The sequence below is a fragment of the Folsomia candida genome, unplaced genomic scaffold, assembly GCF_002217175.1.
Source record: "Folsomia candida strain VU population unplaced genomic scaffold, ASM221717v1 Fcan01_Sc009, whole genome shotgun sequence".
Classification (NCBI taxonomy): Eukaryota; Metazoa; Arthropoda; class Collembola; order Entomobryomorpha; family Isotomidae; genus Folsomia; species Folsomia candida.
Window position 1 is genome coordinate 2,534,909 of NW_019091201.1, and position 22,584 is coordinate 2,557,492.

General features: G+C 35.9%; 3 protein-coding genes and 1 long non-coding RNA gene across 10 annotated transcripts; 2 read left to right on the top strand and 2 right to left on the bottom strand.

Annotated features, from left to right (window-relative positions):
* Window positions 1-6,654: 6,654 nt before the first annotated feature.
* Window positions 6,655-7,619, top strand: LOC110853853. The gene is made up of 4 exons (XR_002548274.2): window positions 6,655-6,914; window positions 7,018-7,096; window positions 7,175-7,252; window positions 7,327-7,619. It is a non-coding gene; the product is annotated as an uncharacterized LOC110853853 (long non-coding RNA).
* A 12-nt stretch (window positions 7,620-7,631) lies between these two features.
* Window positions 7,632-12,760, bottom strand: LOC110853852 (phospholipase D A). Of its 2 annotated transcripts, XM_022102197.2 has the most exons (9): window positions 11,102-12,760; window positions 10,886-11,035; window positions 10,661-10,824; window positions 10,318-10,582; window positions 9,696-9,767; window positions 9,338-9,398; window positions 9,030-9,261; window positions 8,356-8,464; window positions 7,632-8,261 (listed from the first exon to the last, which is right to left on the bottom strand). In XM_022102197.2, exons 1-9 carry the CDS (start codon window positions 11,634-11,636, stop codon window positions 8,074-8,076), a joined length of 1,776 nt encoding a protein of 591 aa, XP_021957889.1. In that variant the 5' UTR covers window positions 11,637-12,760; the 3' UTR covers window positions 7,632-8,073. The 2 variants fall into 2 exon arrangements, with proteins under 2 accessions (XP_021957889.1, XP_021957890.1); XM_022102198.2 differs by lacking the exon at window positions 9,696-9,767 and having other exon boundaries at window positions 11,102-12,757.
* Window positions 12,761-13,059: 299 nt separating this feature from the next.
* On the bottom strand, window positions 13,060-15,945 carry LOC110854221 (tyrosine--tRNA ligase, cytoplasmic). Its single transcript, XM_022102631.2, has 8 exons — window positions 15,608-15,945; window positions 15,242-15,510; window positions 15,005-15,126; window positions 14,787-14,927; window positions 14,277-14,687; window positions 14,079-14,189; window positions 13,853-14,003; window positions 13,060-13,775 (listed from the first exon to the last, which is right to left on the bottom strand). The coding sequence occupies exons 1-8, from the start codon at window positions 15,719-15,721 to the stop codon at window positions 13,526-13,528; spliced, it is 1,569 nt and encodes a 522-aa protein (XP_021958323.1). The 5' UTR covers window positions 15,722-15,945; the 3' UTR covers window positions 13,060-13,525.
* Window positions 15,946-17,375: 1,430 nt separating this feature from the next.
* On the top strand, window positions 17,376-22,335 carry LOC110854219 (1-acyl-sn-glycerol-3-phosphate acyltransferase gamma). 6 transcript variants are annotated; one of them, XM_022102626.2, is made up of 11 exons: window positions 17,376-17,510; window positions 19,360-19,434; window positions 19,565-19,881; window positions 19,960-20,132; window positions 20,223-20,307; window positions 20,373-20,449; window positions 20,527-20,652; window positions 20,719-20,783; window positions 20,854-21,001; window positions 21,074-21,317; window positions 21,406-22,335. In XM_022102626.2, the coding sequence occupies exons 3-11, from the start codon at window positions 19,689-19,691 to the stop codon at window positions 21,582-21,584; spliced, it is 1,290 nt and encodes a 429-aa protein (XP_021958318.1). In that variant the 5' UTR covers window positions 17,376-17,510; window positions 19,360-19,434; window positions 19,565-19,688; the 3' UTR covers window positions 21,585-22,335. The 6 variants fall into 6 exon arrangements, with proteins under 6 accessions (XP_021958318.1, XP_021958321.1, XP_021958317.1 ...); XM_022102629.2 differs by lacking the exon at window positions 17,376-17,510 and adding an exon at window positions 17,663-17,999 and having other exon boundaries at window positions 21,443-22,335; XM_022102625.2 differs by lacking the exon at window positions 17,376-17,510 and adding an exon at window positions 17,667-17,999.
* The last annotated feature ends 249 nt before the right edge of the window (window positions 22,336-22,584 follow it).

Consider the following 22,584-nt stretch of genomic DNA (forward strand, 5'->3'; position numbering starts at 1 on the left):
CCCACAATATTTCGAGTCATAGAATTCCAATCAATTAAATGCTTGTGAAGTATAAAACACCCAAGTGCAAGTGGCAAGCTAATTTGATCGTGCTGGATAAGAAAGCTATTATTGTGGCTGGATTATCTAATAGGTACTTTGGACAATCGCTGGATTAGCAACCCCAAAAGATTAACATGATGTGCACAACAAACTGAAATACATCCGGAAATAAATTGTTTCATTTAAGCGACGCACGTACATAAAATCCAGTCATGTCATGTTTGGTCAAATACAACACATTGAATCGCGTGAGGATGATTCATGGCGTTGGTTCTGGGTGCAAGTAGAAAATCCCACGTGTGCTTATTTCTATCCACGTGTGACAATGCGACTAATTATGAAGTACAAAGGTAACACAATTACAGTAGTTGTTTTTCTGTAATATCGCAAATGAACGATGTTCAATCCCGGGCATTAAAAATTCATTGACCGGGGCTCGTTTTAGGCCTTTTAAGATGGCCTTATAGATTTACCAAGATGTCTGTCTGTCCGTCCGTCTGTGCGTCCGTCTGTGCGCACGATAACTCTCTTTAAACAAAAGCTATCGACTTGAAATTTTGCACACTTCATCTTCGGGTCAAAAGTAAGGATGAGTTCGGAGATGGGCATGATCGGCCAAGTAGTTGGCCGGTGGGGGTCATTACTATCCAAATGCGTTGCCCTTAACTACCAAGAACCTTTAGAGCAGGTTAAATTATTTAAGTGCAAGTAAAATATTTGTAGCTTGAAAAATATCTATAGTAATAATTTTCAGTAATTTTAGTATGAAGATTGCGACTGACCTCAAAGCGTTTAAATTGGAATGGAGTTTCAGAAATTTTAAACCTGGGAGACCCGATAGGGTGACCCGACGGATTTCTAAAATTTGTAGTACGTAGTTGAAATTTGGAACAAAGGTTGCTAGTGGATTGTAACAGAAAAAACTGAATTTAGGTTGGAACAATTTTAATCTTGATGGACCCTATGGGGTGACCCATACTGATTTTTCAAAATCGTCATATCGAAGTGAAATTTGGGAGAGAGGTGATCCATATCTATTTTTAGAAATTGCGTTAAAAACATGAAATCCGGCACGGTAATACTTACAATTAGTGGCTTCTCATCAAAGAACTTGAAATTAAAAGTTAGCTAACAAGGGATACTTTCGAGGTGATAATCGTGTCCAGGGTACCACTCATTGGTCTAAATGTTTTTTGATCGAGTGTTTCTCACGGGTTCGGGTTCTTACTTCGGGTTTCGGGTTCGGATCGGGTTTGGGTCCTGCTTCGGATACGAAATTTCAGAACCCGAAACTTTCGGGTTCGGGTTCGGGTCCGAGAAATGTGAGCCCAAAATTTAGGGTTCGGGTCGGGTTCGGGTTCCGACTAAGAACCCGAAACCCGAACCAACAAGAACTTTTTGCCACAACGAATACGAAAACATTAAAAAAGAAAATAAAGTGTTAACCACACTTGCTACGACGGTTATGCTGCAGTAATTCATTAAATAATTCAAATTTTTAATTGTCGTAACTCCTTTTCACAACTGTCTTCAATTAGTGTTATGGTTTGAATATTGAAATAAAATATATTTTTTTATCAAAAATTTGCTAAATAGTTAGCTTGAGCTTACTTTAATATTGGAAACTTGAAACTGAAAATCATTTTCAGTTTTCAACTGATTTAAAAATTTCTGAATGTCACGGAAAGCCATTATCCATGGTCGATTTTTTGAGATTGCATTATTATGGTCGAGGAATTAAGATTCACATTTTAAAATGCGTTATGTACTTATGCAGAAATGTGCTTAATTATAATTCCTCGGTCATATTTACAGAAGTATTGTTTGTTTGAAACCTTTAGGCTAAAAAGCCAGTCACCCCTTAAAGTTAAAATATATTCGGTTTTTCGGGTTCGGGTTTCGGATTTGATCCGCCAGTTCGGGTTCGGATCCTTGCAAACGGGTTTCGGGTTCTTCGGGTTCGGGTTGCCCTCAAGTTTCGGATCAGTAGTATCGGGTTCGGGTTTCGGATTTGCAAGAACCCGACCCGTGAGAAACACTAATACCCATCTTCGAACTCGGTCGTTGCCCAGATGCATGTCTGTATCAAATTTGGTAAAAATCAGCCTACTCCTTCGAGAGTTATGGAAAGACAGACAGACGGACAGGTCGATTACATAAGCCCTAGTTCGGGCTAAAAATTATATGCCAATCGTTCATTAGAGTCTGGCTTTTATGTAATAATGCCGTCTTAAAAGGCCCCGCGAAGTTGCTTGGAGTAGGTTTTTTAATTATTTGTTAGGTACAATTTGCAAGTAATATGCTCATGATCATCCCGACCCTGGTAGTTCGTGCTTGTCAATCACTTTTTGCATGTCTGGCTCAGGATAGCGGATAAAATAAATAAATGACAATATTTTTCTGGATTGCACAAGGGGATTGTTTTTGAAATGATTGTTTGCATAGAGAAAATAGCCAAATGAATGGATAAATAAATATCGCTAAATGGTGGCATAACAAGGGTTACATATTTACATAGAATCGTGAAACATATCGTGAAAAACAGGGTTCAAATTTTTTGCATGCTTGACAACCCGTTGGTTAATTTGGCTAAGAACTGATGAAGATGAGACGTATATATGTACTATACATGCAGATGTATTAAAAAAAAGTATTGTCTAACTGATTCCTCACTTGATAACTGTGGTTTCGATTTCAATCTTCATTTCAAGCTGCCTCATATTCAATTAGACACTACTTTTTGGCAAACGAATGCGAATATGATACGCACGCACACATGCAGTTCCTGGACACGGAAATCATAATTAACACATGAATGGTGGGGTGTAGATCACTGATACTTAAATAAGCGTGTAAATTGCGTTTTTAGCGTAGATATAATCTATCATCCCTGCATAAAGTGATAGAGCATTGTTCAAATTAATTATTTATTAAATGAGGTGGTATTAGTCTCATAACGATTTAGTACTCGAACAATTGAGACTGTGTTTTTGCATGTGTACAACCCTTTTGCCATGTAACAAATTGCGATCGTATGAATATGAATACATTGTGTGCATGGATAAATACAAGATATTAGACAAAATTATGAATATATTGGACAGAGAAGGAGGCGGAATGCAAAGTGCAATGTATGTAATCATGTACTTTTTCACATTTTCTTCGTTTTTTAGATTATTTTACGAATTTTTTCTTTAATGTTAGGGATTTTTAATGTTCGACTCCTTTGTAGTCAGCTTATCCTACGTGTAATTATGTGAAATATTGTGCTGTCATTGTACCAGGCATGAGTCAATTCTGAAAAATAAAAATGTAAAAATGCCAAACTATGTAATGTATGTATATACTGTTGGTTATGCTGAGAGAGTTGGAATCCATCGCCGATTTACGTTACCCGAATCAGCCGAACTGCATAATATTTAATACCAGTTTATTTTATTTTGACGTGAAAGTCATTCAATTTTCCAAATTCCAGACACAAAATTGAATGATTTCAACGCCAAAATAAATAATTTAGAACATCTTATGCGGTGGCAAATCTCAGGATCAGTATAACCAACAGTATGCAGACAAAGCAAGTTGAGCTAGTTGACGGGAGAAAGTGAGACAGACTATTGAACTGATATTTAGGATTTATGTAGTACTGCTATTTTTTAGTAATGGAACAGGAAAGTTCAAAGAGGGAAGACGAGACTAATCCTACCTAGTCGGAAACACTCAAGTGTCAAAGGCTGATTGCTAAAAAACTACGCCGCAGAATTAAAATCTGATAAGTGTATTAGATTCGTCATGCGATTTACATTATGACTCACTAGGGACTTTGTAATTTTTGAACATCTGGATAAATATATAGGAAATTGAAGAGAAGCGGGCAGCGATAGTTTTTCACAAAAAAAATCGAAGAAAAATAGTGAATTTTACATGTGATAAAAAAGTCAAAGGTGTACTTTAATTTAGCTCAAGGGACTATACAAACGTTCATTAGGACCGAATCGACTAAGAACAGTCGAAGAAATTTTTTTATAAAACCTACAAGAACCACACCCATGCTGAAGGCGCTGAAGGTTGAAATCCGAAGAAATGCACGAAATTCCAACGGAAACCGGGCTAACTGCTGACAGTGTCGATGCAAATTATCTATCGAGTGCTCAAATTGAAGCTTAGGCGTAAGGCTTTGAAATGTGGTACTTGCCACATCCTGATCGTACCCCAAAGGAAAGCTAGATTAAATGAATGCAGGAGTCACCTCAAGCGATACGCTCCAAGAAAGGGAGCAGGATTCTTTTTACAAATGAGGAGATTTTCACATCGGAAAAATTTTTTAACAAGCGAGTTGTCTTAATCTACGCAAAATCGGTCAGAGACATCCCCCGAAATAGACAAAAGGTCAGAAAGTCACATTATCCATGTTTTTTTGATGATTTTGGCGAGTGGGAGCTAATTGGGCCAATTTCTCTACATTTTGCTGAAAATTGGGGGGTGGTGGGGGCGTAAAATTTCTTAAAATATGTTTTTGAGGCCGTGGTACGTCCCCTAAGTGAGATCCAATTCAATGGAATCGATAGGACCTCTAAGCAGGACTCAGCACGAACTTATAGTGCAAAAAATGACCCAAGCGTAGCTGAAAAAACAAATTCCGGTCTTTATCTCCAATCAGAAATGGTCATCATTCTTGCTGGATTTGAATCACCGGAATATGAAAAATGGTCAAAGTTAGGGGCAAAGGTGTGTTCTAAGCCCCGTAGAAGTGCGGAAGCTTGGAAAAAATTTCTGACCCCGGAATGTAAAAAAAATGTCCCTGGAATCTGTGCGTAATTCCATCGAGGGGTGGTCGTCTCGTCTTCAGCGTGGCATTGACGCAGGAGGAGGAAATTTTTAAGACTAAAAATTGTTTTTGAATTGAAATTTATCTGGCTTTTCGGTAAAATAAATCAAAAATTGCTAAGTTGAGAATTACAAAAGTAATAAAGCTATATGTCATTGACACTTGAGTGTTTCTAACTATGTAAGATCTAGTATAGTCTATGAGGTAAGATGAGACTAGGTTCTGATGCAGTGTGTGAGGTAAGATGAGACTAGGATATTATACAGCCTGTGAGGCAAGATGAGACTAGGATATTTTACAGCCTGTGAGGCAAGATGAGACTAGGATATTATGCAGCCTATGAGGCGAGATGAGAATAGTATATTATGCTGCCTGCGAGGCAAGATGAGACGGCGATTAAGTATAATAAGCAATAGGAAATTAATTAACTGAGCTGAACATCTAAAACTCGTATAGTAGGTTTATAAACTTCTCTAATTTACTAAGAAGAAGTAAGATCAAAATATTTCCTGACCTTTCGCAGACATGGGCGTTGGGTTTGACGGCATCCTTCAGGCCTGGGTACTTCAGCCGGATAAGCCCCCTGCACCACCATTTCTTCTTCGTTTTCTCACTCGGCTTCCACCCAAAAAAGTTGATGCACTCTTGTTTTACGTCGGTGCATATGTCGGCCATTGTGCTTGATAAGTGACAGGGTCCTCCAACGAGGAGGATTACTGCCTCGAAAAATTAGTGGCAAATCTGTACAATCAAAATACGATTTAAATCAAAAAGTTGATCCACGTCTTCTGTTACCGTTAGCTCTCTTGACTATTTCCATTAAGATTTAAGACAGGATGTTAAGATATGTATTTAAAATTTAAGATTTTGCTTACCAGTTGCCCAGAGAAAGTGAAATTATGAGATGTGTCGATGTTTGGGTTTTGAAATTCCAGGGGGGTGGACGGAAGTGCTTGAGAGACGAATATTTGAGGAATGAGGAACCAAAATGTGATTAATTTAGTTTTATTGCATATGTCAGTCTGCATATTCAGCTATATTTCATGTGGGCTGGACATTCATAACCATTCGTCAAATGGGGGCTAAAGGCGTTCAAAAATTCGGCATGGATAAAAAGTAGCATTTCATTTCTGAAAGTGAGGGAGGGATTATGAATGCGTAATGAGTGCAAAAATTAGGATCCGCACATTTTCTGTCTTTTATAGATACAGAAGTGTTTCTAGTATCAGCATTAAGGTACATACACCTTTGTAAAAGTGCAGTTTGCAAATAAGTGGCTAGAATTCTGGGCTACCTTCGCCAGACATTTCAGAGTCACGTAAAAAATATGAAGATATGTATAAGATTTTATGACAAATTTTATCAATATATTAGGAAATTATACTCCTCTTTAGAACAACTTGCCAAAACCCGTTAAATGGGAAGCACTTTGCTAATTTGTATTTTACTTGCGAAAAATTATGAGATTAGAAATAAGTGAAACTTTATTCTCTCCTGCTTTGTAATCTATAACATTTTCATTAATAGAATTATTAAATTTCTTCCTTAAACGGCTTTGTGATCATACAAATTTCATGTTATTATGAACTATGATATTATTTCCAAATTTTTAATTAAGATTTATTTCAAGAGATTTTAATAAAAAATTCTTTGTCAGTCAGTACGAAAAGACAACAATTTTCCACACCATAAATAAGATGCTCTGCTGTATTACAGATTGATTCAGAAAGAAAGCACAAAAAAACCAGAGCAACATTTTTTGCGACGAAATCTCTGTCTCGTTTTGCACTTTACGTAACATGACACTCGCATTATTACTCGCATCATCTGTTACTTTATCAGACAAGAAAAATCGTATTTATGTACATATTTATTTAGAAAAAGAGTGTGAAGAAAACGGATTTAAAATAGGTTGCAATAAATCCAAGGAGGAAGATCGTACATGTTGTGGAGGTCAAGGTCAACAAACTCCCAACAGCAACAGGCGTCTTCCACCAAGGCAAAATAGTAGCATGAAGAAAAAGTTGAAGATTCACGTAATCTATTGGTAAGTGCAAAATTAGTACAATTAAAAATAGTCAATTACATTTAAAAAAATTAGTTTTGAGATTTATTATGACTTTAATTTTCTGATTATGTATGTATTTCAGCGGTGGGTGAGGTTACAGTGCTCGTTTCAAGAATCTAAGGAAGAAACTTGAGCGAGTGTTTCCTGACCAGTTACAAATTGTGAGTTATTTTTAATGTAATTGATATTATATCAATTAAAAGTATAGCATTTTATTGGAAATTTTATAATAATATCAGACCGGTGAATCAACCCCTTACATATCAGGAAAATTTGAAGTTCGAATTGTAAATGGACAGTTTCTTCATTCCAAAAAGGTATATAATCCATTTACTTTTCAATATTCGCATAATTTGTCAAGTTTACACGTCGTTTTTGCACATTTTTGCAGAACGGGATGGGTTTTGTAGACACAGAATCAAAGTTTGCTAATTTAGAGGCCGGAATTCGTCACGAGCTTGAGGGCATGGATCAAGAGAAAGTACAACAGTCTTCTCCAGCAACAGAGGAGAGAAAGTCAACAACGAGCGGATTGTCCAAATAATTTTAGCCAAATAAATCCAACCGACATAACATTGTTTCGTCATTAATGATGCAAAATACTGAAACCATTTTGTTGGAGGTTTTTGCGGATTAATTTATGATGAAAATGGGTGAAAGTGCAAATAAATAAGTAAATGCATACATTTATTTTCATAATTTGGCAAATATTTGCACTACTAAAATTTTATTCCCACACCATTGACCATCTTCGTTATTGACAGAAATATAAAAGAGGATTTAATAGAATGACGAAGAATTATTATTACGCGTTAGGTCTTCTGCATAATAAAAAAAATCTTATTTACTAGTAAACACACACATGCACATACATGTAAATATCCAAATATTTAAATAAGCTGTAAATTCATCACATAGAAATTTTTCCATCAAAGCTTTATAGTCTTCTTCGTGTTAATTAAATTGCCAAATTCATTCATATTAGGTAAATGTATGTATAATTTTGGCACAGTCCATTCAGGTCATTGAGAAAAACGTTTATTTATGAGTAACAAAATTTAATTACTACATATTTAATTAGATTAATTAGTAGTTGGTGATGACTAGTATTTAGTAAATTTTATATCTTATCAATTCACTAAATTCCGTCCCGTCGCGTCACCCAATCACCGGTCGACATTTCCCTGCAGAATTTATCAGGATCAAACTTTCTCGGTGTTGTAAGAACTATGCAGTTCTGAACTTCTGGATCCAAATGGGTGAAATTTGGCATTGGTGTTTTAACGAGAGAAAGACTCAGTAACGTTGTTCTGTCGTATTTTGGAACTTAATTGTTCATAGGACACGAATAGAAGTATGTAAATCTATTGTATTTTGTACTTTCATTATAAATTGCCTGCTCTCCACTACTTATTCTCACCTAATTGAACATCTTCTGAAATTTCTTCTTCGTCTTCGACATCATTACTGGCATAGAACAACTCTGGGTATTTTTGGGAAAAGTAGTCATCAAGGGCAAACTTTGCTTCCTGTAAGTATCACGGTGAAATTAGTGATCGATATGATAAGGAAAAATGAGACAGTGATCTTTGATTAAAAGATGAGCTGGCGTATTTCTAACTATTGCAAATGACATTACATTGATTGAATTGAATAAAATGATCACTGTGCGAATGTCCCTTAATTTTTGTAGAGACCTTGGGCCAAGAAAGTCTTCATTAATGAAGACTTTCTTCGCTTTCACCAAAATTTGAGCTGGATAGGTTAAGTGCCGAATCGAACATTTTGAGAATCCTTATACTCTGAAATAAATTATAGAGTCGTTTTTGGAATTGCTTCTAAAATGAAATTCTACCAGCACAAATTAGCATCAAGTTAGATGACGTTTTGTAGGTTTGGTGAACATGTTTCGCGAGTTGTTCATTTCAAAATTGTATCTTTCGACCTACTGGTGACACAAATGTCCTAGAATTAAAGCTATTGAAATTTTCTTTCAGAAAAATAATACTAATTGCATCTACTGGTGTCCCTTAAAACATCCTCTTTTTCAAAAATCACTGTCATAACTGTGAAAAGATATATTTATATGTGTACCTGAACAAATTGCAAGTTGCTCCCCGTAATTCGGAGGACATCTTCTCCCAAGTTGACAGAGTAGCAAAATTTCTGCAAAGCACCGGAAGTACTCATTTTCTTGAGAGCACCAACCATCCCGGAATCTAAGTCGTCTCCATCGCCAGAATATTCTGACCCCGTGGACACAAGACCGTCAAAGACGGGAGACGAATTTCGCTGAATTGTCTCTTGAATCAATTGCTTGGCCATGCTGCATGATAAGTATTTAGTTGAAAAAGTTTGTATATTTGCATTAAAATCAGTGTAAAATTGATGTATCTCCTCACTTTATACTTTGCTGAGAATATCCGTTAATTGATAGCACGCGTTCCTTCGCCGCAGGGGCAACTATGATCAGAATAAAATCAATAGTTTTTTAGTGACACAGATTATTTATTTAATTATGATAAACTCAAAACACAGGTAAACTCTGTTATAGATTAATAAATTATATGGTGGACTATATTACTCATCGTTAGTCACAAATTAATTAAGGGTAACGAACTTTCACGTGACAAATACTTAAAGTAAATCACAATGTGAGGTATTTAGTCAGTCATAAAATGCACGCAAAATGTGAGTCATCACACGACAAATGCAGAGAGTTATTTAATTACAATGCAGCTTTCTCACTTTCTCTCTGACCTTTCTCAAATGAAATTATGGTATCACTTATTGCCTCAATTATATGGACGCGTCGACCTCGGACGCCCATTACTGTAATGGATGCAATGCATAATTAAAGAAGTAATTACGTCAATTTCTTAATTGGTTGCTGTAACAGGAAATCGTGGGTTAAATACAATTACTGGATTCATTTGATCCAGGTATTTTTATCAATAATGCATGTTATTTAATAATTTGTTGAACTATGTATATACATGTATGTACATGTGCATAAGCGGTGGAGATTGTTCAAAATTTTATAAGATCTCTGAGGTCCTGTGGTTGGACTTTGTTAATCGAGGCGTGGTTGATAAAGGTGGGGAAATAAATATTTGTAAATTAATAAACTAATCAATAAACTAATTTTGGACTAAATAAATTGTTCAGTCACAGTTCCGAATTAGATCACTCCAATTTGGCCAAAAAATAGGCAAAATCTAGTGTATAAATGTAAATACCTATTGTAAATATCTAATTAAATATTTACAGGCCCGTACAGGCCCGTATAGTCATTTCCCACGCTAACGATTTTGGAATTTCACTCGACTTCCATAACTGTCAAAATCCTGTTTTTGCAATTAAATATATCAATTAAAATTACCTTTCCCCGAATCCGAGTTCTTTATTAGAACCTCTTCTCGATACGTTTTGGCATTATTTGAAGTTTCCGAAGTTGTCGAGTTTGAAGGGATTGGCGAACTTCCGAGTGAAGGGGACCGATCAGACGGAAAAATTACTTCAGGTTTTGGTATTGATGAACTAACTACACGCTGACTTGCGGACGACGCATTTCCGGCCCCACTAGTCGAGGAGGAGGAACTATTATAGTGATGATTTGATACTTCTGGAGTTAGATCAACGGATTCCTAAAAAAATATGGATACGTAAATTATTACAAATTTTTAAATATTCACATCATTTAAATATTTACAACGCAGCCTTACATTAATATTTCTTCGTTGCCTATAATAATTTGAACTATCACTAGGAAGCATCCATTTCGAAGCCCGTAATTCTACCAGCTCAAAGATCGCTAGTCTCAGAGAGGGTGGAAGACTTGGCTGAGCGGAAGCGTCTCTCATTGAACTCATGACTCGGTCTAGTACGTCTGCAGATAAGTAGTTATCAGAATTACCCATATTTTCAGTTTGACTTATCTAAATTGTTACCTGGATAAGCAGTCTCCAACAAGGGTCCGACCCGTCTCAAATCTTCCGACAAGATCAGGATTTCAACCCCGATCTCATTCACTCTGGTGTGATTGCCCCCAATTCCGTGCAATAATCGACACGCCGTTTCCAATCTGGCAACAACAGTTTCTGAAATTCAAGATTATCAAGATTAGCCCGTTATTTTACGACACTTTCTCTTCGACACGAACTTACCCACGGGTGGCATATCTCCCCCCAGCACGGCGGAAGACGCTATCGACCCCGACAACGAAGAGGTACTTGGATTAGAATAATTTGCACTGCTGCTAATACCACCCCCACTATTATTAGAATTTGACAATGACACCAGATTATTTGTGGGGCCAATGCCTCCCCCACCACCACCACCACCACCAGCCGCGTAATGTTGTTGATTCGAGTTTGACGACGACGACGACGTCAAATTATTCGTCTGTTGTAACGGAGGGGACGGGAAGGAGAGTGGTCTCGCGTTGTTGACGTGCTGCCCATATGGCACCATTTGTTGATTCTGCAAGTTCTGAAGATTTTGCAGGGTTTGAAGCGTTTGAAGAGTTTGATGGTGTTGGTGTTGCTGTTGTGCGGCGTGATGGTGGGGTTGTTGCTGTTGATGATACATTCTGTTTGGACCCATCCGGTTTTGCTGTTGATTTTGATGATGGGGACCATGCTGCTGCGGACCGTTGTGCAGTACGGACGACTGATTCGTGTAACCTCCCCCTCTCCGCATGGTTGGCAGTGAGTGATGATTATCTGTTATTTATTAATGGTGCGATTTACCAGGAGAAAAATAGATATTGCAAATATTTATTGATAGATTTTGAGGGAAGATGACGGGTTGAAAAGATTAAGCAGCCTTGATTTCTTATCGTCGGGTTAATACACCACCACTTTTGCGGACATCATTCTAACACTTTGTACTTTCCCAGTCAGTGGTGAAACTCCTCCGAATGCATCTCCGTCATTAGGCCGAAACTTTCCTTATGTTCGAATTCTGCTGTGGGCAGGCATGCAGTTGAGCAGGGAGAGTTGTGTTCTCTGTTACCCGGATAATATTTATTCGGGTTTTTCTCAAAACTCTGCTGTTTCCGCTGGCTACGCTACGAGTCTTCTTTTTCCTTCAGAAGAAAAGTCTTTTCTTGAAAAATCCGTCCTATTTTTAACGCGTTAAAGAAAGAGATGACTGACTCGAATAACAACTCTTCACTTTTACTGCTATTTAAGCAGTTAATGTTAAAACAAGCCTAATTTCGTGCACTCACGAGTTGATGACATGAATTTTAACTGTAACAGATTCTGAAGGAAGGAGGAGGATGAATGGAGGGAGAGATTTTTTTTTACTGTTGACTGTGCAGCATTGACATTAATAAAGTTTCATTCATTTTTGCATGGACCTTTGATTTGACGCTTGTTAAATGGGTCCAATAACCACTTTTTTATCACAAAACTTGACATCACTCTCTACTATTTACTTATGTAACAAACTTGTATAAATTGCGATATAAACATTCCAGTCAATTAAATAATCGTATTATATGAAGTCTTAATAAAAAATGTGACGCTTGCAATTTCTGACACGCTTTTGTTGCTACTAACGTACATGGAAATGGATATACGAATAAACCTGCATTCATTTATCCTCCAATCTGGATTAGCACTTAATAACCAACTGATTTATTGAACTTAATAAATTGCAATGAACTCGAGGCGAGAATGATGCAAACACTTGACGCGTGTGTTATCTCCACCTGATTTCGATTAGACAAAATTCAACTAAATCGCATCTCACCTCTGACTTATTTATTATTCTGCACTCCGCCTCGTCCTTTTCAGTCTTATTGTTAACACACTTTGCAGTTTGAACCGTATTAGGACAAATACTTACATGTGTAATGAAATGAATGACATTTGTTACAGGTGCTGTGGTGCTGCTGGTGTTGGCTCGAAACACTTGACATTGGTTTATGGTTAGTGACTGTTTACATTTGCATATTATGGTTAGTTAACTAAATATGTATGTATGCATGTAATTTTGTGTTGGCTGGCATTGTGTTAAAAACATGTCGTGTGCGGTGCGCATTATGTGTCCTTCGACAAATGCAGGATGTTGAATATTATGTTTCGTAGAATGAGATGTGGAGAAATTTGATATGAAAGTTTTGTAGAAACTTAGATAATTTATTGCATAGTATAGTGTGATACGAGTATAAATCTGTTGCGACAATCAAAAAAATTGTTTTCATAATTTTAAATATTCTAATTATTTACCCCGTTTTTGTTTGTAATCAAAACTCCAGTTTAAAGCTAACGTATGTAAATAATTTCATTCAACTGAGCGTTCTATCTTGACGAAATTATCCAAGAAAAATTAAATAAAGGAAATTAGTGTAGGGTAACCAAAATAATAGGAATGAGTATACACGAATTAACCATTGTCAAATTATTTCTCGGGTCAATCGGTCAAATTATTACGTGCTACGAAATGTAGTAAAGTAATAACCCAAATGAACAAAATCACAAAAGTAGCCTGCTAGTTAAAAATGATCTAATTGTAGGTAGTATCATGTAAATTAAATATATTTAAGGAAAAAGGGTGCCTAAATTATTAATTATTAAACCTTAACGAATTGGTACATTACTAAGTCGTTTTGCGGTAACGGGACCACTCTTTGAAAACAGATTATTTCCTTGCCATTGAGCGACGTTTGAAGGATGTACTTTCAAATCGACTTGAAGTTTTTCCCAAATTTTCTTCTTAGGGTTAAGTACATCATCGGGAGTTCCGTCTTCGTAGTTTTCTACAAGGATGCGATCACCAGCCGTGGCGCCGGTTGGTGGGAACAGTGGTTCGACATCTTTTGGTTCGTCCCTACGATTAAAAAAAGTTTGTTGGTTAGAGAGAAAATCTTGACTTGATAACATATATAACGGATTGTGTAAACTTACTGAGAGGCACACAAAACCATTCCTGAAGACATGATGCCTTTAAGTTTTGCTGGTTTCAAATTGCATAAGACGACTACCATCCGATCCTTCATGTCTTCTATTTTCACATAGTTTGCCAGTCCACTTACAATTGTTCTAGGTAAAGCTTCCCCTGTAATTTTAATTTAAAATTAAGATTGGATAATATGTAATTCTATTATGACATTATATTTTTAAGAATACTCACCAACATCTATTTTTTCAATGTAAAGAGAATCTGCTTCTGGGTGTTTTTCAACCTCGACAATTTTCCCTACTCGAATGTCAAGCTTGTTGGGACCAAGTACATCTTCTTTCACTATTTCATAATAATAAGCAAATTTACAATTAATCTTGGTTTATTGGAATATAATGTACGTGAGAAAAGAAGTTCGTGTCGTAGTACCTGCTTTGGACATGTCAGGATATGCAGTTTTAGTTAAATCTTGAAGTTCTTTACTAGCAGCCCAACTATCTCGAATTGGGCCCAGGAGACGAGTAATGTATTTGCCAACCGACTCTTTCAAATCTCCAGGATGCACTTCTTGTTTTGCGAAAGATTGCTCTAAAGCATCAAAACTTGAGAAATCCAAATTTCCTCCATTCTCAGCAGTTCGTTCGATGATAAAGGGTCCACTTTCTCCAAAAATTGGGAAAATCACATGTTTCACAAAAGAGAGGACACCGTTATCCTGAATATTTCCAGGCTCACAGAAAGCTTTCTTCAACTTCTTTTTCACGTCCTCGGGGCTGTCTAAAATATCAATCTTTGACTCTGCTTCTGACGAGGACATTTTCCCTCCAGTAAGACCAGGAACTGTAATTTGTGATTATTATAAAATTAATGTTAATCCATCGCTATTAATACGCTATTAATACATATTAAATATTTGCAAAGTTTTACAAAGTAATTTACCCATGGGATTCATAAGATGCACTCTTTTCGCATAGCCTAATTGTGGGAGATACTTTTCACCGAAGGTAAAAATTTTCCTTTGGTCAACTCCTCCAAATTGTGCGTCACATTTTAAATATTCTTCATCTAAGGCTTGCAGACCTGATAATAGAGTGAGCAGAGAATTAAATAAACTGCATAAACTATGTCAATTTTATTTTTCTAAATAAAAACCGTACCTGGGTAGAGGAGACCAGACAACAAGGGATGCTCCACCTGCTTTACAACTTCTGCTCCAGCTTTTCTTGCGTCATGCTCGGAAATCATGGATGATAATCTGTAGACATCCATCGTGTATTCTCTGTAACAGGCAAGATGAACAAATTTAGCAAAAATCCCACTCCTTTAGTCGTTTACGCCACTTTTCTCCAACATATCAAACATAATATTCACATTAGTGTTATTATCTGCCTTACTTTGTAAACTGATATTCGGATCCCTTCACAAACTTTAATTTGTCCAGCGGAACACCAATCGAGGTCAGCATGGCTTTAATAATTTCCTCATAATACTTTGTCCTCAACGCCAACAGCGACCATGGCGCCTTCAAGTTGTCCAGATAAGCGTGCAAGTCAGCAAAGAGAATCGTAACTTCGCAGCCAGCTTTCAGAAAATCTGCAACTTTTGACATTGGTACGAAGTACGCAATGTGAGGCTTCCCCGTTGTCGCAGTCCCCCAGTAAATCTGATGAAATAATCAATCGTTTTTAATCACGCCACGCCATCCAACTTCCCTTCACTTTTTCAACTTATCTCGAGAAAAATTGTTCGATAACACCTACCTTAACATCCCTCTCCTTCAACAAGGCATCTAACCGATCCTCCCCCAAGACTTCTTGCAGATTTCGAGTGATCAGGGTCTTCTTCCTCTCGAGACTTAACGCTTCTCCGTTCATTTTGTATTAACTTTAAACTTTAAATGTTATCTTAAACTTCTAAACTTTTACGACAAACTTAACGACACCTGGTCGACTAATCGTTTTACGATGTGATGCTTGAATGAATGACGAAATTGCGAAATTGTACCAAACCGGAATTGCAATTTTTTTGCACTGATGACGAGACAGAGTGACGAGAAGGCATATGGACGAGGGCCGCGTGAGAGAGAGTTCAGTGGAATCCGCAATATGAGTGAGGCTAAAGTGAGACACGCCTTCCTTCACCATTGGCTAAAATCTCAATCTCCCCATTTTTTTGAACAATTACAACTTTACTTTGTAGTAATTCTTGCTATGGAATGTCATGAATTTACTATTACGATGATGCACTGCAGTATTGGTTGGGATCACTTTTTTGTGAGTGCTGATCTGGCTCTAACTGGTAAGTACCTAGGAGAATGCTGGCTTTTAATTGAGACAGTGCATGGCTAATAAAAGGTTAGTTTTGGGTTCTGCTGCAGAAAAGTATTTAATTGAAGAGTATGTAAATGATGAATAGCCTTGTGGAATTTCGTCAGTAAATAAATAAAGTACAATTGTGGGGATTTTAGGTAAAAAAGAGGGTGTCATTCCGTTATGCACTTACAAATTAGTATACTTAATTATATGTACACTTTAATTTCAGCATTAAATAATTAATAACATAGTTTATTTCCCATTCAGATAGTAATTGGATGTACCTGTGAAATGGGAAGCATTTATGTTCTAGTTTATAATAGCATTGTTCAATTTTGTATTAATTTGTATTTCTTAATCTTCCAGTTAGCCTCACGAATATCAGCATTATTTCAATTTGTTCGTTTTCCTTCCTACAATAATAATTGCGTTTTGCATGAAAATGGGAATTTTGCTAAATCGCACAGGCAGCATGAAAATAATCAAATTGAGACAATCTCAATTTAAGAGATTTTAGCCAAGTTAGTTTTTTGGGGGTTGTTAAATCGATAATAAAAATAACCGGTATTTTGTGAGGCGTTGCTGTTATCTATGTATATAAATAGCTAAACTACATAACTGGACAGCGTATTAAATTTGCCATGGGCAAAAATCATTTTTGTTACTTCCATGCAACTTTGCATCTGAGCCTCAGATTCTGAGGTTCGTGTCACTTTGTGCTTTTCAATAAGGTTCTGTACATATGTACATTTGATGACAAATTCATTCCCTCGGCACTAATCGACAATTAAGGTGAATTGCTTATTTTGAAGAAGTTTAAAGCATTAAAAATTCTATGGGATTCAGCACGGGATTTCCTCCTGCCTGGTCATGCAACCTCAATACAAATGCAATACAATGCAAACAACACTACAAATCAAACTTTAAAGTATAAGTACAAAAGTGCATGATTTAACACAATTAACTTGTACACGTACACGTATGATTGCATCTCAGACACAGAAATTTCGTGATGATACTAAAACCCACGCCTTTCCATGTCCTATTCCTTAGTCCAATCCAACTCGTTAATAATTCAATGTCGCACATGACTCATAAGTTACATAACTATAATACGTATGCCTAAATGCAACATCATGCCCTGTGTTGATATTATTGTACCCTTGCAAATTAAGCATGGCATCATCTGTATCTACGATGTATCATCATTCCGTTCTTTGGACTGGACGGAGTAAACCAAAATAAGTGAATTTTTGCGAATTGCGTATTACACGCGAAAACGAGCAGCTTTACGCATACATATGCAGAATCACATGGAAGGAAGAATAATTTTTGCATACTGAAACTGAAAGTAAGTACATATTTAATTTAGACAATATTTTCGAAAACTTTTGAATTTTCAATTTGTTCATAAAACGTATCAATTTTTTCAAAGTGGTGAGTGAAAGTAAAGTGAAAGCGAATCTGGAATTTGAGCCAGGTTTGAATTTCATCGGAATCATAATACTGCACACAAGTCAAGGTCTCGCACTTCACCTCGCTAAATCGAGCAGCATGTTTGTGTTGCTGTATTATTATTGCCAAAATATTGCTAAAAGTGGTCGAATTGCATTGTTGACGTTGTTATAATTAGGTATTTTTACATTGTTCGAAAGTAGTGAGAGTGGTTGTTTGAAGTTTTTTTGTGATAAGAAAAGTAGGATAATTTAGTTTTTTTTAAGAACAGAAGGCAATAATTGGTTTTTATTGATTTTTACTGGATTGGAATGGAATACTGGATTTGATAGTGCTCAAATAATTGGATTGAAGGAATTGTGATGTAGCATACGGAAACTATAAGGTCAGTTGGGTAATTGTAATCTAGAAATTGATTATTGGTCTGGGGAAAAGCTATTTTAAAACAGTAAAATTTTAATAGGTATGGATTAATTATTCGAACTGCGGGTATGATTATACTATTTAGAATAATTTTAATTCATTGTACTGTACAATTAATTAAATATGTACAATTTGTACATTGAGACAAATTGTTTAACCATGTGGTTAAAGCCAGTTAAAAGTCGTTTCGTTATTTAGTATGTCCAAGCTGATTACAACCTGTAATTTACAGGGGTTTACAATTTGAGGAATATATTCCAATTGCAGTCGTTGCCAGTACCGTGAGAATAAAACGGTAAAATTTCGGAATCTGAAATTTAGTGTTAAATATAGAATTCCTTAGACTTGTTATTTGCGATTTTGCGAGCATTTGAATCAGTAATCTAGTGCAATGACATTAGAAATCAGCATAAATTGTAAGAAGCAGTGCACATTACATTGATGCAATTTATTTGCAATACTAAATTATGTATATCTTTCTTTTCCCATGCAAATAGTACATGCTGTCCTTGACCAATGAATGATATCGCATTTTTGCATATAAGATTAAACTCAAATTGCACAGAAATAATTTCGGCAATAAGTTATACTTATCTTTAACCTTGCCGTTTCTCAACTTGCACACACTTGTCACCAAAAAATCATGACCTAGACACGTTTCACAGATGACATTATGAACCCGGATAAATGAAAGTTTTAATAAAACGTGTAATAGCATAGCTACATAGTTATCTGTTACCATCGCGAATCATATGATGAAAACCCCGAAAATAAGTAATTCATAAAGGGTAAAAACTATTTTTGTCAGCTCCTATAAAAATAGCAAAATAGCTAGAATATGACGAAATTGTCCTCATCAATAATTCAATATTCAGTCAGTATAATGTGTCATTTCATTTCCATAATTGTACACATATCGGATGTTGTAGGAGTGCATGTATTGTAAATTATTCTGAAGGAGGAATAATAAATATCCAGCTTGATTCATTTACATGTCATCGCAATCCATATTCCATACATGCACGATTTGGTTGCATTCAAATATCAAGGTCTTATTAAATTCCAGTATCAGAGAGGTCAGTTGGTCATCATCATCCTGTTTAATCCTCGTTACACTGCGGATATGTGATGCACCCAACGCTATACACAGTTAGCTAAATATTTATTTATGTATAAAGTTTTCCCGTAACTTGTAGGTGCCTTATTGTTAATACTGTATTTCTATAGTTAGTTGTTTGTCTGTACCTGGGCATTACGTGTAACAACCAAATATTACCGTGTTTAAGTTGCACTTAAGTTTAATCTTGTCTCTTTATTTACAGGTGCTCTACTTTTGGTTGTCTCATGAAGTGATCACATCAAAATCAAAGTTTAGGATCAAGTACTTTGACACTCTTGTAAGTGGAATTTGGAGTTTACTCTATCCATCGCGTATCGGTCTTTTTTGTCACGTTTCATGCGAGACGTCATGATAAGAAGTTTTCTGGGATGATTAGTCATTCTAAATGTTGAACTCTTTAATTTCAGACGACCCAAGGAAGAAGAAGAAGAAAACCAAGACTGTAGACAGCTCCATAAAATATCATCGAACTTTTATCAGCAATAATTGCAATACGGTGCATGAAGGCTTCGGAAATTTGGTGCAACTAAAATGGAAAGGTTCTCAAAAGCATGGGCCACTTTTAAAGGGCTCGTGTTTTGCCAGTTGTGTATGGCAATCACGTTCTTAACTACAGGAATTATCATTAACTGCATTCAAGCCGTCATGTACGTGACTATCAGACCTGTGAATCCGACTTTATACAGAAAAATCAATTTCTACGTTACTTACATGCTCAACAGTCGTAAGTTTTCTAATTTGAAAGTTGTCCGTAAGGTTTGAAATTAAATTAATTTTGTTTTTTACACTCGCAATTTTATAGAAGTCGTATTTGTGGTGGAATGGTGGTCTGGATCTCGTTCTTTTATATACACCGATCCTGCACATGTCAAAGATTATTTTGGCAAAGAACACGCCCTTCTGCTGTTGAATCATGGGTGTGAAGTTGACTGGTTGATGGGGTGGGTAATTTGTGATCGAGTAGGCGTATTGGGTGTAAGTTACATACATATTCAAGTTATGCATTAGTAATGTCGAATTATGTTTATGTTTATAATAATCATCTATATTTGATCATTTTAAAAGAATGCTCGCGTCTATGCCAAGCGAATTCTTCAGTACGCACCAGTTTTGGGATGGTCTTGGAAGTTTCAAGAAATTGTGTTTCTGGGTACGCATCAAATAATTATACATTGATAATGCACTTACCGTACACGATCCAATGTTCATATGTAGATAGAGACTGGGAAAAGGACAGGCGTAACATGGGTGCCCAACTTACTCGTCTCGCAGCATATCCTGATCCTATTTGGGTAAGAAGAAAGATATTTGAAGATATTCATGCAAGTATTTCTTAAATTACTTAAGCTTTTTGTGTTTATAATTCCAGTTAACTTTGTTCCCTGAAGGAACACGATTCACACAAGAAAAGTACGAAGCAAGCATGGAAGTTGCTCGCGAGAAGGGACTTCCACTATTGAAACATCACCTTCTTCCAAGAACGAAAGGATTTGTGGTAGGTTATATACGGATTTGTACTTTTCAAATAAAACCGTCATCAATGGGAATTGTTTTTATACAGGCGAGCATTCCATATTTGAAGGGAAAAGTGCCTGCAATTTATGACGTCGTCGTTGTCGTCGAAAAGTAAGTATTAAAGTTATATTCCACTCTCCAGTTTTTAATGACTCATCAAATATAATTACTACTATTTTAGGGGGTGCAAAAACGAGCCATCAGTTTTCAGTTTGGTGAGAGGCGAAGAAGTAAGAACTGAATTGCTAATACGACGAATCCCAATGTCGGAAGTTCCAGACGATGAAAAAGAAGCTGCGGCATGGCTCCAGAAGCTGTTTCAAGATAAGGTATTTAATTTTAATATCTTATTATTGCATTTACCCTTAGAAAACCGTGTTGTAATATTTCTCGATTCACAGGATAAAGTTTTGGACAATTACGTCAAGCTCGGAGAATTTGTGCCAAAAAATGAACGTGATAGTGAAGAGTATTCCAGTTATAAAAATTACCAAAAGATAGAACTTCCCAGACGATACTACTCGTTGATCAATTTTTGTTCTTGGGCTGCCCTAATTCTTATACCATTGGGCACTTATCTGTGTCAAACAATGCTGTCTGGATCAATTATTCGAATTTCGGTTGTTGCCATACTTTGCGCTTCAGGTAATCAAATTTAACTAAGCTAAATTCATCGTGAACTATCCCTCACTTTTATGTATTATAAAATTAATAATGATTATTTTTTCCTAAGCATACATTGGATTTAACAATTTAATTAATTTGACAAGAATTGATAAGGGATCAACCTATGGTAGTACAGGCCCTACACCCTCAACAAACGGCGTCCACAACAATGGATCTGCAAAGTCCGATAAACCTAATGGAATTGGTATGAACGGAAGCACAAAAGTTGAAAGTAAACTAGACTGAATATCGTACTCATCACGAAATCACCACTTATTGTCCTTCATTTTCTTACTCAAAAGACCAATTAAAAAAACGCTGCATATGGACTCCAACATTTCCTTCCTCAATTTGTAAAAATGTTTGCTTTATTTTTTACCAAAAACTATTAATTTACTAAATAGATCGTTGCTAGAATTATTATCATTTGTAAGTTAACAAACAGGTAACTTAGTTTTTGAAACTTCAGTGTTATTATTAATATTCTCAAGTCTTCAGTAATTAAATTTGGTGCTGTGTTATATCAAAATAGATTATTTGAACTACCGTTTTCCACTAGATGAACGTAGAAATTAGAGAAAATAGAAACGATATGCAGATCAATCTTCTAGTCGTGTTAGTGCATAGAACAACAAAATAGTAACAAACTGCTTCTGAAAGAAATTACCGATGGACAAATGATAAAGTCCAATGTATTAATATTAGATAACCGCACAAAAAAGTTGCTGGAAATAACTTTACACCAAATTTACGATTACTTACATACATGTTAATGTATTTTCATACCAACCTTCTCAGGTGGATCAGTAAACATATATTTTACGGTTGACAAAATATATACATCGATAACTACTTACGTACGACGACACCAAAAGTGCTTGACATACATAATGCTATTAATTTAGATGACTTGTACAAGTTGTTGGTAATAATAATCTGTTATTTCCTGATGATGTGAAATAGTAATAAAAAATTATACAATCATTATGAAAATATATCTCATAATAATAACGTTACACTGACCATTCAGCATTGAACGCTTGAATTTTAGGTGGGTGAGCATATATTTCTCCATGTGTACGTGCTTATTCATTCAGTTTCGAATTATTCTAATGCGAGAGAAGTTTTGATGTTAGTAAATTCCATTCATCGTGAAATCAAGTTTAGCATGAAAAACCACTCCACCAACTTTCACCATAGAATAAAATTGAATTATGTATGTACATACAAAAGAAAAAAATATAAT

Coding starts and splice junctions, on each gene's coding strand:
- LOC110853852 (XM_022102197.2), bottom strand. CDS start 11,636: ATGCGGAGAGGGGGAGGTTACACGAATCAGTCGTCCGTACTGCACAAC. Junction 9,262..9,337: donor TATTCTCAGCAAAGTATAAA/GTGAGGAGATAC, acceptor CTTATCATGCAG/CATGGCCAAGCAATTGATTC. Junction 8,262..8,355: donor TTCAGAAGATGTTCAATTAG/GTGAGAATAAGT, acceptor TGAACAATTAAG/TTCCAAAATACGACAGAACA.
- LOC110854219 (XM_022102626.2), top strand. CDS start 19,689: ATGGAAAGGTTCTCAAAAGCATGGGCCACTTTTAAAGGGCTCGTGTTT. Junction 20,133..20,222: donor ATCGAGTAGGCGTATTGGGT/GTAAGTTACATA, acceptor TCATTTTAAAAG/AATGCTCGCGTCTATGCCAA. Junction 20,653..20,718: donor CAAGAACGAAAGGATTTGTG/GTAGGTTATATA, acceptor GTTTTTATACAG/GCGAGCATTCCATATTTGAA.
- LOC110854221 (XM_022102631.2), bottom strand. CDS start 15,721: ATGAACGGAGAAGCGTTAAGTCTCGAGAGGAAGAAGACCCTGATCACT. Junction 14,928..15,004: donor GTCTGGTCTCCTCTACCCAG/GTACGGTTTTTA, acceptor CTCTATTATCAG/GTCTGCAAGCCTTAGATGAA. Junction 13,776..13,852: donor ATGGTTTTGTGTGCCTCTCA/GTAAGTTTACAC, acceptor TTTTAATCGTAG/GGACGAACCAAAAGATGTCG.